Source organism: Heloderma suspectum, chromosome 2, assembly GCF_057233095.1.
Source record: "Heloderma suspectum isolate Gila_16-S chromosome 2, 16-S_ref, whole genome shotgun sequence".
Classification (NCBI taxonomy): Eukaryota; Metazoa; Chordata; class Lepidosauria; order Squamata; family Helodermatidae; genus Heloderma; species Heloderma suspectum.
The window spans coordinates 25,701,646-25,720,280 of record NC_139459.1 but is presented as its reverse complement, the minus strand read 5'-3'; the positions used below and the strand labels follow the sequence as shown (position 1 = coordinate 25,720,280).

The following is an 18,635-nucleotide window of genomic DNA, read 5'->3' as shown; positions in this document are numbered from 1 at the left end:
GCCTTTTTAAAACAGGCAAGGTGAAATCATTCTGACGAACTGAAAGTCCTGTCTGGAAACGAGCACTGGAAGCTGTTGAGGAGCCAAAAGGTATGGTGGAGAAGCCGACTTCGCTCTCAAAGACTTTGTCTGCCATGCAGGAGCCTGCTGCAGTACTGGGGACGTCTTCTCCTCAACATCATACTCCTCCGAGTACACAGGACTATCCTCCTCCAGGTCGGTCTCTGACGTTCTCGCTGGCTAAGAAGCTAACCAGAAGGGCTAAAGCTTCAAAACAGGCTGGTCTGGCTTCTTCAGAGCCTAAGAAGAAGAAAAAAGACTTCTAAAAAGTCGGATGACTTTAATCAGGATCAAGCATGCCCTTTGGGAGCACACGCTCTCCCTGACTCTGCGCCAGCACCTCAGGATCGACAGTGACCTCCATATTTGGTTGCATCTCCCATCACTCCAACTCTGGGAGAAGTGCATCCCTTGACTCCATCCGCTCCGTCCATCTCTGTTCTGGCATCTCGGGATTGACAGCAACCCTTGGTGCCAGCTGCTTCTCCAGCTGCCCCACCACTGCCTCAGGGTCTCCTGTACCAACAACCATACCTGCTGTTCCACCAGTGTTATTTTCACTGATTCGTATGGTGAATCCGATCTCGGCAGGGGAGCCTATTCTGGTAATGTTGATGTTGAAGGGTGAGACACAGGATCTGTTCCCAGCAGACCCACCCATTTTGCCACCTCGTCATTACAGACTGGAAGGCTATGGCACAGGTCATGAGCAGCATCTGCTATCGCTGGATTCAATCTATTTGGTTGCCTCTTCTAACAGAAGTCATATCCCCAGTTTTTACGAGTGAATCAGTTATAGAGACAGGTCTAGATCACCATTCTATGAGGTGGATAGATGTTCAACCTGGGACTCATGATACACCCCCAGCATTGTGTTGAGGACTGTGATGATCCTTATGGTCCATGCTACCCTGTTTGCCATCCTGGTCCTCCTTACTGGGGAGAAAGTCAGTACCGATGACAGCCACCGCTACGGTGTCGAGACCTCCAGAGCAAGACGACGCTCTTTGCACCCCAACTCCGGTCACACCGTCGGTTCGACCGCACTACAGTGCAGTTGCAGACTGTCCAGCCACAAGCTGCGCAGTTGCGGACCACCCTGCCTACTACCCTAGCCGCCAGCCGCGCTTCAATTGCCTTCACAAGCTAATACTGGGGACATCTCCTCGTTCTCACACAAGGAGAGAGAGAAGTGGGCTCCATGTCAAGTTACCGCAGAGGAATCTCCGCTTTCTGGTATGGAAGGTTATCAATCTGACACCATGTCTCAGTCTTCTTGCCCTCTGTCCATCTCATTGCCTGATGCTGTTATCAGGGCAAATAACACCATCTCTCCATCAGAGGACCTAGGACAATTTTCTAATCAGATTCTGAGAATGGCACAGGCCTTGGGTGTACAGACCCAGCAAGTAGCCTCCACAGTGCAGGATCCAGTTTTCAACGTGGTAAATGCAGAATCTTTCAGACCAATGGCCATTCCTCTCCTCCCTACCTTAAAGGAGACCATTAAACAGTCCTGGAAAGCCCCATCCACTATGCCACCAACATCCAAGCACTTGGAGCACTCATCCTCCCTTCTTATCAGGGACAACAGCTGGATTCAGCACCCAGACCTAGCAACCCTCTGCCTGATGGCGTGGAGCATCAGGTGACACACTGAACTGTTCCCAGCATCAATACAAACAATCCTTGATGCTGCTCAAAACCCTCTACACAGTGTTCCTACATGGAGAAATGGATGGCTTTTCCTGCTTTTGCTCACATTCAGGGCTTCGATCTACTCCAGTGCTCTCTGCACCAGATCTTTCAATTCCTCCTCTCTCTCTTCGAGAAAGGGCAAATCTCTTAAGAGTTTATTTATCTGCTGTCTCTGCTTTTCACCATCCTGTTGAGGGTTTCTCTGTCTTCTTGCATCCAACAGTGAAGAGATTTTTTAAAGGGATTAGAAACCTGGCACCACTAATTCACTCTGTGGTACAGAGTCGGAGCCCTTCTGTGGTGCTTAAGGCACTTTCATCCAAGCTGTCTGAGGCGCCAGCAACTATAGACCTACGCTTTCTTTTCTGGAAGGTGGTGTTCTTGGTGGCCACCACATGTGCATGACAGACTAGTGAACTCTGTGCGCTCAGAGTAGACTAGCACTGCTCACCTTTCACTAAGAGAAAGTGGTGCTCAGACCCGATCCTGCTTTTCTGCCAAAAGTTGTGTCAGACTTTCTTTTAAATCAGGACGCTGTTTTGCCAGTTTTCTTTACTTCCCCATCCACACCTTGGGAGTTGCCCCTGCACAGGCTCGACGTTTGTCGTGCTTTGGCCTTTTACAAGTTGAGGACTGAGCATTTTTGCCTCTATTGTTTGTCTGGTATGGTAGCAAGCACAAAGGCCAGCTTCCCTCAACTCAACATTTCGTTTCCTGGGTCGTCAACCCTGTTGTGTTATCGTATGAGCTGGCTGGGCTCGAGCTGTCTGCCCCAGTCTTAGCTCACTCTACTCGTGTGGTAGCGACATCGGTCGCATTCGACAGGGGGGTTGCCATCCCTGAACTGTGTCGCACTGCAACCTGGTTGACACCATCTTCCTTCGTTAGACATTACAGTCTGGATGTTCAAGTTACAGATGACTGTGTTTTTGGTTGTGCCGTCCTTTCTTCTGTGTTGTAATAGGACACTGACCCAGAACCTTGTAAGTTAGCTTGCTCCTCACCCATATGTGTGATACACAGGGGACATGAAGAAGAAAGTACTTGCAACTGCAGTTCGAGTGGTTATCTGTGCATTAACAGAACCTACCTGCCATCCCCTCTTCAGTGTCATACTCGAGTTCGATGTTGGGTACCGAAGATCTTTCCTATCAGTTCCAAGGCTGCAATGTCAGTCTCAAGGAATGGAGGGAATAAGCAGGAACCTGCACAGGGACGGTCGGGGAAGGCTTCCTGCTAAAAATTCTCAGCTATAGAAGTTTCCCAGATGGAGGCTCCACACAGGTGCAGAGCCCACATATGTGAATGCACAGATGACCGCTTGAAGAACTACAGTTACAGGTAGTAACCTGTCTTTCCACCTGCCTTTATTGCTTGAAAGGATCATAGTTGGAGCTGTTGCTTAGCAACAGTCATCAAAGAAAGATTTACCTCCATCACGAAATGAGTAAATTCTAGGTGCTTAATCCCTCTCATGCACACTGAAGGGCTTTGGTGGCTTCTGCTCGTAGTAGGTGGTGGCCAAAGGATGTCACCAGGAGAAAGGAAGGAGGAGGGCACGAAATGCTGCTGGAATAATTCTAGCATCATATGGACAACATTTTCCCCTGTTCCTGAATATGATTTTATTGCAAGATTATGTGCAAGCCACTTTGAGAATTTCCTCAGGCTATAAAATGGAATATTTCAATTCTGTGTTTAATTATTTATCTGCAACTACAACAATAACAAATGAAAACAAAAAGGGGCGGGGAACCACAAAAGAGAGAAGAAGAAAAAAGAAAAGAAAAAAACATATCATACAACATATCCATGCACAATAATCATTTACATCACCCTTAATACAAAAAGCAAAAGAGGGGGAAAGGAGTATTTAACATTTCCATTTCAAATATATACGTTAATATAAGCAGTCCATATATCAAAATAAGCATCCATGTGAGATTGACAACTGTAGGAGATAAGTTGAACTGTAGCAAGAGCAGTAAGACATTCAGTCCATTGAATGATGGGTGGTGGCTGTTTATCCTTCCAGGTAAGTCTCTTTGCAACTGTAAGGGCTCTCAGCATCCACTTTTGCTGTCCACCTGTTTATCCCCACATCACAGGGATGTAATTTAAAGGTGCATGATGTTATCACAGATTTTTCAAGAACATAATGTATATGAGCAATGACTTCCAACCAAAGGGAAGCCACTGCAGGACATGCCCACATCATGCATCTCAATGAGGCACTGTCCTGATTACATTACTAGCATCTGGCAGAACTAGCCAGGTTCTTCTTTAAAAACCTCTGTGATGTCCAATATATGCAAAACACCAATTTTGGTTGAATCAGCTTCCATTTTAAATCTACAGAAATAGTACATATGACTAGGGTATCTACTGTACTACATTCCAAACGCCTTTTATAAACACCTATTGCAGGCTTAGCCTTCTGTGAAGAACCAATTAATTCCTCCAACAATGTAAGAATTCTAAGTAAATAAATAAATGTATTTTAATTGGGAAATAATCCAAGGGGGGATCTCCTGTCCACCCCAAAGCAAATATCAACTTCAGAAGAGGGATTTCCTAAAAACCATGGGAGGGGAAGAAAGGGTTAAATGACATCTATGCCTGTTCTGATCCTGTTAATGGTCAGCCCCACTCTCAGCTGATACAATTTGCATTTTAAAAACCCATGCAGTCTACTTGAGCCTTAAGGGTGACAATGTGCAGTGTGAACTAGCCATTTGGTACTGAAGGCTGTATATTGCACTTTTACTCTTATACACATACAAGAATACACATTCTCTTTTCTACACACACACACACACACACACACACACACACACCCCTATTATCAGTACTAGCTTGTTTGGACCCTTTGCTTACTAACTCCAGGAAACATGTGAAATGGAAAGGAGGGTAAATCTTCCATCTGCCTTCTAAGAGGCAAGATGGGGGCAGCTGGAAGATAACTGATCTGGCTGCATAGGTCTGAGATTCCACAGTTCTCAAACCTATATGTCTGATTTAGTGTTTTAAAGTCAGGCATCAGAGCTGCATCAGCTTAATCAGCTTTAGACCTGTTGTTGTTGCTTAAATTTAGTTGCTGCCTTAACAGTTTTATAAATCACCTTTTCAATTATTAATTCTTCTCAAGATATAGCTTCTGTATTTCTGAGCTGTAATATATGTGAAATTAACAAACTGCCTTTAAAGTGCTCTTCTGTAAACACTCACTACAAATGCAATTCAAGCCTCTTGGCTTGCTCTCGCTCAGAATAGCACAGCAGTTTAAATTGTTGTTGTTCAGTCGTTCAGTCGTGTCCGACTCTTCGTGAACCCATGGACCATAGCACGCCAGGCCTTCCTGTCCTGCGCTCTCTCCCAGCGTGTGCTCAAGTTCATATTCATTGCATCGGTGATACTATCTAGCCATCTCATCCTCTGCCGTCCCCTTCTCCTTTTGCCTTCAGTCTTTCCCAGCATCAGGGTCTTTTCCAGAGAGTTTTCTCTTTGCATTAGGTGGCCAAAATATTTGAGCTTCAGCTTCAGTATCTGTCCTTCCAATGAGCACTCAGGGTTGATGTCCTTTAGGATTGACTGATTTGACCTCCTTGCAGTCCAGGGGACTTGTAAGAGTCTTCTCCAGCACCACAGTTCAAAAGCATCAATTCTTCGGCACTCAGCCTTCCTTATAGTCCAGCTCTCACAGCCATACATTACTACTGGGAAAACCATAGCTTTGATTAGACGGACCTTTGTCAGCAAGGTGATGTCTCTGCTTCTTACTATGCTGTCTAGGTTTGCCATAGCTTTCCTCCCAAGGAGCAAGTGCCTTTTAATTTCATGGCTACAGTCACCATCTGCGGTGATCTTGGAGCCCAAGAAAGTAAAATCTGTCACTGCTTCCATTTCTTCCCCTTCTATATGCCAGGAAGTGATGGGGCCAGATGCCATGATCTTCGTTTTTTTAATGTGGAGTTTCAAACCAGCTTTTGCACTCTCCTCTTTCACCCTCAACAAGAGGCTCTTTAGATCCTCTTTGCTTTCTGCCATTAGGGTGGTATCGTCTGCACATCTGAGGTTGTTGATAATTGTCCCAGCAATCTTAATTCCGATCTGTGATTCATCCAACCCGGCTTTTCTCATGATGTACTCTGCATATAAGTTAAATAAGCAGGGTGACAATATGCAGCCTTGTTGTACTCCTTTCCCAATTTTGAACCACTCGGTTGTTCCATGTCTGGTTCTTACTGTTGCTTCTTGACCCTCGTACAGGTTTCTCAGGAGACAGGTAAGGTGGTCTGGTATTCCCATCACTTTAAGAATTTGCCACAGTTTGTTGTGATCCACACAATCAAAGGCTTTAGCATAGTCACTGAAGCAGAAATAGACGTTTTTCTGGAATTCTCTTGCTTTCTCCATGATCCAGCGAAAGTTGGCGATTTGATCTCTAGTTCCTCTGCGTCTTCAAAACCCTGCTTGTACTTTCGGTAGTTCTCGGTTCGCATACTGCTGAAGCCTAGCTTGTAGGATTTTGAGCATCACCTTGCTGGCATGTGAAATGAGCGCAATTGTGCGGTAGTTTGAACACTCTTTGGTGTTGCCCTTCTTTGGAATTGGAATGTAAACTGACCTTTTCCAGACTTGCGGCCATTGTTGAGTGTTCCAAATTTGTTGGCATATTGAGTGCAGCACTTTAACAGCATCATCTTTTAGGATTTTAAATAGCTCAGCTGTAATACTGTCTTCTCCACTAGCTTTGTTGTTAGTGCTTCCTAAGGCCCACTTGACTTCACTCTCTAGGATGTCTGGCTCAAGTTCAGTGACCGCATTCTCATGGCTATCAGGGACATTAAGATCTTTCCTGTAGAGTTCTTCTGTGTATTCTTTCCACCTCTTCTTAATCTCATCTGCTTCTGTTAGGTCCCTGCCTTCTTTGTCCTTTATCATGCCCGTCTTTGCACAAAACATACCCTTGAGATCTCCAATTTTCTTGAAGAGATCTCTAGTCTTTCCCATTCTGTTGTTTTTCTCGATTTCTTTGCATTGTTCATTTAGGAAGGCCTTCTTGTCTCTCCTTGCTATTCTCTGGAACTCTGCATTCAGTTGGATATATCTTCCCCTTTCTCCCTTGCTTTTTGCTTCCCTTCTTTCCTGAGCTACTTGTAAAGCCTCATCAGAAAGCCATTTGGCTTTCTTGCACTTCTTTTTCTTTGGGATGGATTGAGTTGCTGCCTCCTGAACAATGTTACGGACCTCCATCCATAGTTCCTCAGGCACTCTGTCTATCAGGTCTAATCCCTTAAATCTATTCCTCACCTCCACTGTATATTCATAAGGGATATGATATAGGTCATACCTGAATGGTTTAGTGGTTTTCCCTACGTTCTTCAATTTCAGCCGAAATTTTGCAAGAAGCAGCTCATGATCTGAACCACAGTCAGCTCCAGGTCTTGTTTTTACTGACTGTATAGAGCTTCTCCATCTTTGGCTGCAAAGGACATAATCAATCTGATTTCGATATTGACCATCTGGTGATGTCCATGTGTAGAGTCGCCTCTTGCGCTGTTGGAAAAGAGTGTTTGCTATGATCAGCGTGTTCTCTTGGCAAAACTCTATTAGCCTTTGTCCTGCTTCATTTTGCACACCAAGGCCATGTTTGCCTGTTATCCTGGTGATTTCTTGACTTCCTACTTTAGCATTCCAATCCCTTATGATGAAGAGGACATCTTTTTTTGGTGTTAGTTCTAGAAGGTGTTGTAGGTCTTCATAGAACCGATCAACCTCAGCTTCTTCGGCCTCAGTGGTTGGGGCATAGACTTGAATTACTGTGATGTTGAATGGTTTGCCTTGGATTCATACTGAGGTCATTCTATCATTTTTAAGATTGTACCCCAGTACTGCTTTCCCCACCCTTTTGTTGACTATGAGTGCTACTCCATTTCTTCTAAGGGATTCTTGCCCACAGTAGTAGATACGATGGTCACCTGAATTAAATTCGCCCATGCCTGTCCATTTTAGTTTGCTGATTCCCAAGATGTCGATGTTCAATCTTGCCATCTCATGTTTGACCACCTCCAGCTTACCTTGATTCATTGATCTGACATTCCAGGTTCCTAAACAATATTGTTCTTTACAGCATCGGATTTTCTTTTCACCACCAGACACATCCACAGCTGAATGTCCTTTCGGCTTTGGCCCAGCCGCTTCACTCTTTCTGGCGCTACTTGGAAATACCCTCTGCTCTTCCCCAGTAGTATATTGGACACCTTCCGACCTGAGGGGCTCATCTTCCGGCGTCATCTCTTTTAGCCTTGTGATACGTTCCATGGGGTTTTCTTGGCAAGAATACTGGAGTGGGTTGCCATTTCCTTCTCCAGTGGACCACATTTTGTCAGAACTCTCTGCCATGACCTGTCCGTCTTGGGTGGCCCTGCACGGCATAGCTTATGGCTTCACTGAGTTATGCAAGCCCCTTCGCCACAAGGCAGTGATCCATGAAGGGGGCAGTTTAAATTACAGGATACAAAAAAGTACAGTCAGTCTGCATTTGCTTTTTGTTCTGTTTCCACACACCTGAAGAACATCACAATTAATTTTTTTTAAACCCATCTTGTTTCATCTTCAGTTTTGTTTAAATTTTCAGTGTGTGCTTGAAATTTATAACGGGGTGAGGGAGACTAAGACAAGAATAACTATAAAGTGAAAAATGATACCACAAGTTTGGTGTTGGAGACAAAGATGGCAGTCTAATGGCAGCTCCCATCTTCTCTGGATCTGCGGGTGGCTGCCTACAGGCCAAGTGTGGTAAATGCAACCCTGGGAGAATGAGAGCACAGCTGGATTCCTTGTAGCACAGCGCTGACGGTACTGCTAGAAAACACAAAACTATTTGTTTGCTTTGGGGATTTGTAGTGAAAAGCTCATTTAGCTCATGCCATTTACTGAACGAGCCACCAAAGTTGGGGAACTTTTTTCTGTCCAGTTCAGGAAACATGCTACAGAACAGGATTGCTCTGTTATTCATGATCCAGCAGAGGGGGAGTCTGTTGCGCAAGGTCCAGAATCAGCATACACAAGGAGGTAGAAAGTTGTGGGAGTGTAATCATTAAACAAACAAATCAACCAGCAGTCAGAAAAAAACTTCTTCTCTCCCAAAAAGCATAATGGGGAGAGAGTATTTTCATAACCAATGAGGTGTACTGTGTAAAAAGGCCATTAAACATTTGTGCTGTCTGTATCATGAGCAATGTCAGATTATTATAGCACTATCCTATCAGAGCCTAAAAAGAGAAAGTAGAAATAGTAGATTATGAATGTGTAACTCAAGCTGAGTAATTGTAGGCCCGAAGTCAGTCCAGGAGAGACCTCAGCTTTGTGAAAAGCCTGTTGCCAGAAGGAGGCATCAGGCATGTCTATTTACTCTCTGCTGACAGTTGATTCCTGGGGCAGTCTGAGATTTTCCCTGCTGCCCCCAATTAAATTTCTATAATCATGTGGACTGAACTAAAAGCTGTCTTATCCTTGCCATCTGCTGTGTGAGTTTTATAGTTATGTTGTCTGATGGTGTTGGACCAGTAGAGTAGTCTTTTTCATGGGCTGTGAACTTCTCCAAGCTCCCGCTCCTTATGCAGTACATCTTTTTTTATGTCTGCCACAGGCCCCAAACTGAAATCAAAGCAGCCTGTCACTGTCAGATGAGAAGCATTATAGGGTGGGTAGAAGGTAGATTGAGATCTACTGGTCTACTGATCTCTCAGTGATTTGAAGTAGGTTGCCAAAGATTTCTGACTCCCAATAGTTTAAACAATGGAAACAACTAAGAGAGCAATCCTGCAGTCCCTAGACAATATCTGGGGGCGGGGGGGGGGGGTGAGAGATAGGATTTTTCGCTGTCCTGGATCCGAGGCTGGAGATAGCACTCTGATCTCAGACCCAGGAGTCCAAGCTCCCTGCCCCCTCCCCCTTGCAACCAGCACGGAGAAAACTGTGCCAGCTGCCTCTACAAGCTCACAAACACAAGCTCAGGGAGGAGGAAAAGGGGGCATGCTGGTGAGCAGGGAGGGGAAGGAACTGGGGAAATGGGGATATGAGCTATCCCTAGCCTCCACCTTTCCCCCTTCCCGGTGGCTCAGCTAGATGGGCAAAAACGCCTGCCTAGCTAAAATACAGAGTGGGAGGCACCTTCCGCCTCCAATTGGATTGCACCCTAAATGATTCCTATGCCCAAATTATACTGCTGAAATGAAGAAAGCTGAGGGCGAGGAAGTAGTGGATTTTTACACAGAAGGACTGTGAGTTCAGTTCAGTTTTAATATTCAAAATAAATTCTTGGGCTCAAAGTTCCTTTGCACCTGACTCCAGTTAGTGGCTCTTGGGATTCTTGTAAAAACAAAGCTGATCCCAGAAGCCTGAGGTCTGCCCACCCCCCAGCACTGTGACACTTGAGGATAGCTCAAGGTATGCTTTCTTATACCAAGGGAATCACAGAGAGCAGTTGTAATAACCCTTCTCCATCCTATTAAAATAAAAGTCATAGAGTTCAAGATTTAATTCTTTGCTACACACTTCAGCTATCTTTGGGAAATTAATATATAGCCCAACGTTTATGGAGTAATGAATGGAACCTGTATTGGAATAAACATTTGAGATTTCATGCAAAGTCTGCCTCTGCATGTAAACTTAATGCCATAATACACCAATAATAAGTCATTGGAAGTTGATACCTCACAGGAATTTTGTAAAGAGAAATTATATGATTTAAATACTGTAATGAGGTCTGCATGGCAAACGTGCACATCAAGTGGTATTTGACATTCCCCCGAATTTATATACCTGATCCCGTGTGGAATTTGGATTCTCCATCAGTGAGAAGAAAACTATCCCATTTTCGTTTTACTGCTGTCTGTCTAAGAGCCAGTGTGGTGTAGTGGCAAGAGTGTTGGACTAGGAGCTGGGAGATCCGGGTTCTAGTCCCCACTTGGCCATGGAAGCTCACTGGGTGACTTTGGGCCAGTCACACACTCTCAGCCCAACCCACCTCACAGGGTTGTTGTTGTGAGGATAAAATGGAGAGGAGGAGGATAATGTAAGCTGCCTTGGGTTCCTTGCAAGAGGAAAAAAGGCAGAGTATAAATGCAATAAATAAATAAATAAATAAATAAGTATTATTTGCTTTTATTTTATTCAGCAGTGGCTACCTGATGTTAATCGGTTTGTATCAAATTGCAATTTTGCTGAACTTTGCAAACAGGCCCTTCGCTATGGCTCAATATAGAAATTAAGTTTTGCTTTGCTTTGCTTTGCTTTTAGGTCAACATGTTTGTAGAAGGGTTCCATGATGCTATTGTCCTATATGTCCTGGCGTTACGGGAAGTTCTGAAGAATGGCTTCACGAAGAAAGATGGAGAAAAGATTGTCCATCAGACATGGAATAGGACATATGAAGGTAGGAGCAGCCAAGCACTCCCTGTGACTTCATTATAGTCCCAATTTGGCAAAGGCTGTAACCTTTTTTCCTTTGGGGATATAATAAAGGGAATAGTACGCAGATTTTGTTAGTCAAACTTTCTGGCTAATTAAAATGAAAATCTGATACCTCCTGCTGATATCATGCCATGAAGTGAAAAATAATTTATTCATTTGTTTGTTTGTAATACTTATATACTGCTTATTACAGTAACATCTCTAAACGTTTTACATACAAAAATATTTGTTAGACGCCCATCAAACAAATTCCCTAGGCATTGTACAAGATCATTTAATAACATAACGACAACACAATAAAAATACAAGAAATCCTAAAAATCCAACCTAATAAAAAATTCTAATACGCATATACCAACACTGCAAAATGCAATACAAATTGCAGGAGCTAAAGCTGCCAGTAAATACAGGAGCTAAAACCACCAACGGTGCCATAGGGACTAAAATGTATTGCCATTTTTCTTGGTGGAAAAGTGGGATACAAATCAAATAAATACATAAATAAAGGGCAGTATCCAAGTGGGCCACTTCGCAAGTGGGGCTCATCACTGATTCCAGTTCCACAGGCTGGGGCCACCACTAATTTTGTTCTGCAAGCAGCACCCACTGCTTGCTCAACAGGGATTTAGCACTTCCTTTAGCTGGAATGGAATCGGCTTGCACAGTGGCCTGCTTGGATACTGCCCCAAATAACAAGACTTTAAAAGACTTCAGAGAACAAAAGAAGTGTTTGCTGTTCTTTTGACACCAGATGAGCCACCCCCATAAAGGCGCTTTCTCTCATGGCTGCCCTCCAAACTTCAGATTGATGTGGCACTCAGAGAAGAACCACTGTGGATGGCCCTAGAGGAAGTGTAGGCATACATGGAGGAAGCGTCCCATCAGGTACAAAGCTACCAAACCATGTAGAGCTTTATAGGTCAAAACCAACACTTTGGATTTGGGCCTGGAAACAAATTGGAAGCCAATGTAGGTGAGAAAGGAGTATCAAGGGAGTATTTATATCCTCCCTTGATTAAAGTCTCTCCCTGTATTATTCTGTGTACTACACAAAGGAAGGTTAAAGAAAAATATGAATAATGTAGCCCCTTGAAAGGATGAGGTAGAAATGTACGACCTTTAACTCCCGGTATGCCATTCTTAATTTTTTTTAAGGTGGTAACTTGCAAGAAAGAAGTAAGAAAATCTCGTTTTTCCCAGATGCACTGAGAGTTTTTTTATCACCTGCATCACCCTGTATAAGGGGTGGTAGACCTTATACATCTTGTGTTGTGTTTGGAAAGTGCCCTCCTGCCTTTGGCTATCTACACAGATAACAGGGACAGCATACACAAAACAGGAAGACTGCGCCATGTTTAGTTTAAACAGGGTATGTAGATAACATGCGCACACACTGCATCTTAAGAAACTACATTAAATAGTCTCCTATTGCGTACGTGTTTATAGCATCACTGTCACTAATTTTCTGCACAAAGAAAGCCCTTATAATAAGAGTTTAGCAGTTGTCATGAAGGCTCTTGGTTCTTTCCTTGTTTCTGAAGAGTGCAGCCCTTTAACTTTTTATGTGCATATATTAGCTTGCTTCCTTGCATTGCTTCATCTTTTCCATTTAGTATTTTTATCTTAAAAGCTAAGTTTGATAAAAGTGCACAAATGCCAATTCCAACCACCCTTCCTTGTCAGTGTTGTGTTAGGTTTAGAACTGCTTTGTGTGTGTGTGCATGTGCGTGTGCGCACGCATGTCTGAATTTGGAGATATATTAAGACTTCCATTTGCTATTTAAGATTATATGTGCCAAATGTAGCCTTGGGTTTCTGTGCCCACCCCCCAAATATGGCAAAACTTAGAATCTATGTATATATTCAAACTCTGGAGCTAACACACACATGCATTACATTTTATAAGGTCAGAAGGACTTTACTGGTAAGATGAAGCTGCTCTTGCTAGATCCATCTGTCATTTCTTACAGGGTAAGATTACCAAGATTTTCAGTGGAAGTAGTTAAACTAAAGGAAATGTTTCCTTTAGATAAGAACCCAACAATGAGTTCAGAAACTGGAACAGCTATGAAAAACATAATGAGCCATTTTCTCAGCTGCAATGAGTTTTTCTTCCTGACAGTGGAGGGGAGGCATTGGGTCGAAAGTTACAATGCTTGAAGGATTTCATTCATTCTGAAAAACAACCTAATTCACACTTCCAAGACTAATATGTGGATCAGAATGCACTTGTCCTACAGACTGTGTACTTCTAAGTTTGCAGTGCAGCTCTCATTTAAAAAGTGTGTAAAAAATGCACATTTTAAAATCGAAATGCATGTTTTAGAAGGGAAATCCATATGAAAATGCATATCTTTGGGGGAAGATGCATACCAAAATGCAAATTTCATGTCTTTGGGTGTCGATGGAATTCACAGAAAATAGGATGGAATAGGATTAACATTAGGGCTGCGCAGAGACCCTCTGACCTGCCTCAGAGGCTGCTTAGGGGCTTCTGAGGTGGACCTGGGCCTCTTTGGGTCCAACCTGACCCACTTTGGGCTCCGGGGCTGAAGCGGGATTCAGATGGCCGAAGCAGGCTCTCCCACCCCCAACACCCCTGCTGCACCGCACAACCCCCCTGTTCTGTACCTGGATCCTTGAGTTGCGCACCGTTGGCCTCTTCAAGGGAATTGCCATTTTGGCAACTACTTCTATTTCTGGAAATTGAATCCTGCGCAAATGGCAGCCATAAGGCCATCATATATGCAGTATTACAGGCATTTACACCTGTAATGTCATGTACATGATGGCCTTACGGCCGCCATTTGCACAGGATTCAATTTCTGGAAATAGAGGAAGTCTCAGTGGAGACTCCCTTGAAGAGGCCAACAGTTGCCTGAGGGTCCAGGGAGGGAGCAGGGGGCTCACATGGCGGAGGGGGCAAGGCTGGGTGGCGGAGGGGGGGCATGCAGCTGGGCAGAGGGGCGGATGGGCAGCTGGGCTTTTGAATCGCGCTGAAGTTTGCCGAAGTGCTTTGGAGCGACCTGACCCATTTTGGGTTGCTTCAGGCTGAATGCGACCCACTTCGGGTGCAGCCCAAATCTCCCTACTTCGGCTGGGAATTTGGCTCTGGAGCCAAAGTGGTGCACAGCCCTACTTAACATATGTGAGCTTGACATGGATCACAAATACACTGATATGTCCATCCCTACTTGCGAGGGACAAGCAGGTCATTCTCTCAAAGTTCTTATACTGAGCCAGGCACCTCCACATATTCACCCCACAAATTAATCCACCTAATCTAGATCTCAGCATGCCACAGCTCCAAAAACAACAACCCATAGTACTGAGTATTGTTTTCACATTTAAAAAAATCCAGAGGGATAATCTTGTACTGTTTTTATTTTATTTTATTCTGACATTGATATCCCACCTTTTTTCCTCTGGCAAGGAATCCAGGGTGGTTTGCGTGGTCCTCCTCTTCTCTATTTTATCCTCACAACAGCCCTGTGAGGTAGGTTAGGCTGAGAGTCAGTGGCTGGCCCAGAGTCACCCATTGAGCTTCATGGCTGAGTGGGAACTAGAACCCGGATCTCACAAGTCTCACTCTAACCACTACACCATAATGCATTATACATGGGATAGCCTATGAAGACAGCCAGTGGTGTAGTGAGTGACTAGAGTACTGGATTTAGACTATGGAGGAGACAGGTCCCTGTTCAGTCACAAAGCCTTGGGCCAGTTGCTATGTCTCAGACTGAACTATTTTACAGAGTTGCTGTGAATATAGAAAAGAACTATGTATGTTGCAAGGGTCTTGCAGTTTCCCAGTTGACAGGCTTAGTCACAATTACACCATGCCAGCAATGAGGCGATAGATGCATTTGGACTGTTCTTGCTTACTGACTTCAAACAAGCAATCTCCAATAATAGGTGCTTCTTCAGTTCTTCCAGGATCCAGACTTCTCTGTGTAAATTAATTTTCCCCTTAAAAGACTTGTTAGATTTTATTTTATTTCAGCACAGTGGGGTTTTTTGGAGTAGGACTTCATTTTCCTTTTTTCATTTATTCCCTCAAACAGGCTGAGATTATTTAATTTTTTTTTAAAGAAGAAATGTTAGGAATTTTAGGAATGCAGACACAGAGGTGAAATTGCAATTTCGTTTGGAATGCCAACAAAAGTGCTGGAAGACTGATGAGGTTTCCTGCCATATCAGTCTATAAAAATTCTCCCCACTCTATTTTTTTTGGTTTTTCTTAGAAGCATTCTACATTTTCAACTCATTATTTTTTTTTTAATTTCTCACGTGCAATTCTCTAGGCATTGCAGGGCAGGTATCCATAGATGCCAATGGAGAAAGAATTGGGGATTTCTCTGTAATTGCAATGACTGATCCAGAAACTGGAACACAGCAGGTAAGCATGGGAATAAACTTAATTCTAAATGGTAGGCTGGAACAAAGAGTACAAGGCAGGTAAGGTCAGGAAAACAAAGGTTTATATCAATGAATGCCAGGTCAGCCTGATTGAATTTAAATGAATGGAGCTTCATTGCATTCACTGAAGTGTCCTGAAAGCTAGCTGGGCCAATTTCATCATCATCATTAGTAATAGTAGTAGTTGATACATGGATGTGGGTTTCCCCACTTTATCCTCACAAATGAGGTGACTGTCCTAAAATCACCCAATGAGTTTCATGACTTTTCTCCTAATCTGTAGAACACCCTCACAATGGTTGTTCATTTGGTCTTGTCAGTTCTGTCCTTCAAAAAAGCTTTGAAAACTTATCTGCTTCAAAAGACCTTTAACTCAGATGATTTTATTAAGTTTGCTGTTGGCTTTTAGGCTACTGATTATTATTATTATTATTATTATTATTATTATTATTATTGCTGCATTGTTTGAAATTGGTTTTAAAGGGTTTGTTGTCTGTAGGTGTGTTTAATGGTTTTGCCTTGACAGATGGCTATTTGTCAACTGTTGTTTTATATTATATATTACTGGAATCATGATTTTATGGTGTTCTATAAGCTGTATTGAGAGGACCCTGTCCGTAGAGGTGCCTAATGACATCTAAAATCAATTGTAAGCCTGCAAGCAGAGAATGTGCTGTTTTTTAATCTCTGTACAGCATCTAGGAAACTTTAGGCGCAATGATAATTACAGCAACAATTGAATGGGGATTTGAACTCTGATCTCCCTGGCCGAAGTCCAACACCCTAATTGCCATACCACACAGGCTGTCTGCTTTCTATTTGACAATTCATAGAAAATTGGCATGGGTTTAGAAAAGCATTAAGAACAGAAAATATGAAGCCTGAGGAAGACTCAGGGATTTAGTTAGCTTAGCTATTAAATTTGGATATTAAATTTGGAGGTATTTGAATTGAAAATGGTGGCAGCATCTGGGTCACCAGCAGTGGATGCAGGACTTGGGAAGCAAGTGGAGGAGGAGCAAGGAACATGCCCTCATCATCCAGTGGCCTCAACATTGTAGCCAAAGGCTGTTGTTGGTATCAATGAGTTTCATTGACTGTAGGAGTCTGCACAGCAGACTCCAATTGTAGGGGTCTGCACAGTGGTAAGAGTATTGATGACCGTATGGTGTCCTCTTCCCAATCTCGAGCTCTCCTGTAAGGCATGCCCTAGTCCAAGTGCCCCGGAGAATGGGGATTTAGACTGGCACTGAGGCCGCTCGTATTGTTGAGGCCACTCATATTGTCTAGGTGCATGATCCTTCCAAACTGAAGCCATTGAAAAGACGGAGGGCTTCTTCACACGGAGCTTTTATCATGTAGTGAGATTGGTTACTCATGGAAGTTTGTGGGTCCTTTAGATGATGTTGTCAACCTCCAGGTTGTCTCCCACACTAAATGACCTTTATTCCATTTTTTAAAAGATTGGCGATAATGAGCTATCAAATTACAGTGCTTGAGTTCTGCTTGAGTTCCCTTGTGAAAAGCAGAAAACGGGCAAGAGGAGCTAGACCACAGTGCCATCTAGTGGCTGTATAATGAAACATATGGAAGACTCAATAAATAAGTCTTTAAATAAGGGGGGAAAGGAAGCATGTGTAAAGAGAGTCCGGCATGATCCTGCATTTAAAATGGGAAGCAGAAAGCCCCGTTTTAAATGTGGGATTTTAGGCTGATGTAAAGATGCTTGGAGTCTGCTGAATCATTATGTCTGTCTCAGGATCTCCTATACCATGGCAACCAGTACAGATGAGGTGGCAAAGCGAGTGGTTCTATCAGGGAGACATCCCAGGTCTCACCATCTGCCATCAACGCGATCAGAGCCAGGCCTTGCGCCAGAGCCGAGGTGGCCATCAGTATCAGAGAACGTAACATTGGTGGAGGAGCAGGAGTTGGGATCGGGGGTGCTGATTGCAGACGATCCTGTACCGTTGATGGAAGAGTGGATTGAATGATTGAAACTGGTGATCGCGATCGGACCCGTACTAGCTCAGCTGACTTTTTTGAAATCTTCTTCTTTTTAGATTCAGAAGGAGGGACAGTGGCAGGTTTTGAGGCCTTGGCCTTTTCTGTGAGCCTTTTACGCAACAAAAGCAGAAATAACCTCAGTAGGACTATGAAAAGGCTGAGCCATCATTTTCTTCAGCTCCTCTACAGTCACCAGTGCCTTTCTCCACAAGATGGTTCATAGGCAATCAGACCTATTCTGCCGAGCCTGTTTGGTAAATGCCTGGCAATGTGGGCAAGACTCTATGATGTGCCCCTCTCCCAGGCAAAAATGGCAGAGTGAATGTCTGTCCGTTGCTCCCACAACAGACACACTTACTAAATGGCACCCTGAGGGCCATATGCCTGTCAGGCAATCCTTGAATCATGAAAGAAAAAGAAAGCCAGAAGAGACAGATAAAAATGACAATTAACAGGATAAAGAAAGAATAAAAATCTCAGCACAATAAAAGATATTGTCACCCAAGCTGAACATGGAGAAGGTCACTCACGAGGCTACCACAATGGTGGTTGAAAGAGAACTGAGGGAATAAGTGTCAGGGTTGGATTGGAGCCCAGAGAGCCCCAAAGCAGTTCTGATTCTGAGGAAGAGATAGAAACCACGTGAGAGGAACCTGCATGCTGTTCAGAGGAGTAGCCAGGGGGAGAGCCCCTCCCGGTACACATTCCTGAAAGTGATAGTGACCCTGGCAGGGAGAGGGAGATGCAACAGCAGCTTCTGGATGCTAGGCACCAGCGCAGCGTCAAGCAGGAGATGGCGGGCGCTGAGAGGAGGCACTCAGCCTGCTTGGCGCGACGGCAGCAGAAGCACCCCGATGCCCTATGGGAAAGGGGTGGACTCACTCCTCCTAGCTCATAAGTACAGAGGTTTCCCGCCTTCCCCTCCAAACGGAGATCAACTGATTCCTAAGGTTAGAACCCCCGAGTAGGCA

General features: G+C 43.9%; 1 protein-coding gene across 3 annotated transcripts in view; it reads left to right on the top strand.

Annotated features, from left to right (window-relative positions):
- The window catches only part of NPR3 (natriuretic peptide receptor 3), an 88,868-nt gene that overhangs the window by 54,244 nt on the left and 15,989 nt on the right, over positions 1 to 18,635 (top strand). For all 3 annotated transcript variants that reach the window (XR_014787568.1, XM_084833022.1, XM_084833021.1), the window contains exons 4-5: positions 11,065 to 11,200; positions 15,543 to 15,637. Coding sequence is in view for 2 of the 3 variants with exons in the window: in XM_084833022.1 (XP_084689148.1) it covers positions 11,065 to 11,200; positions 15,543 to 15,637 (231 nt within the window). In the remaining variant the exon portion in view is untranslated. The remainder of the gene's footprint in view (positions 1 to 11,064; positions 11,201 to 15,542; positions 15,638 to 18,635) is intronic.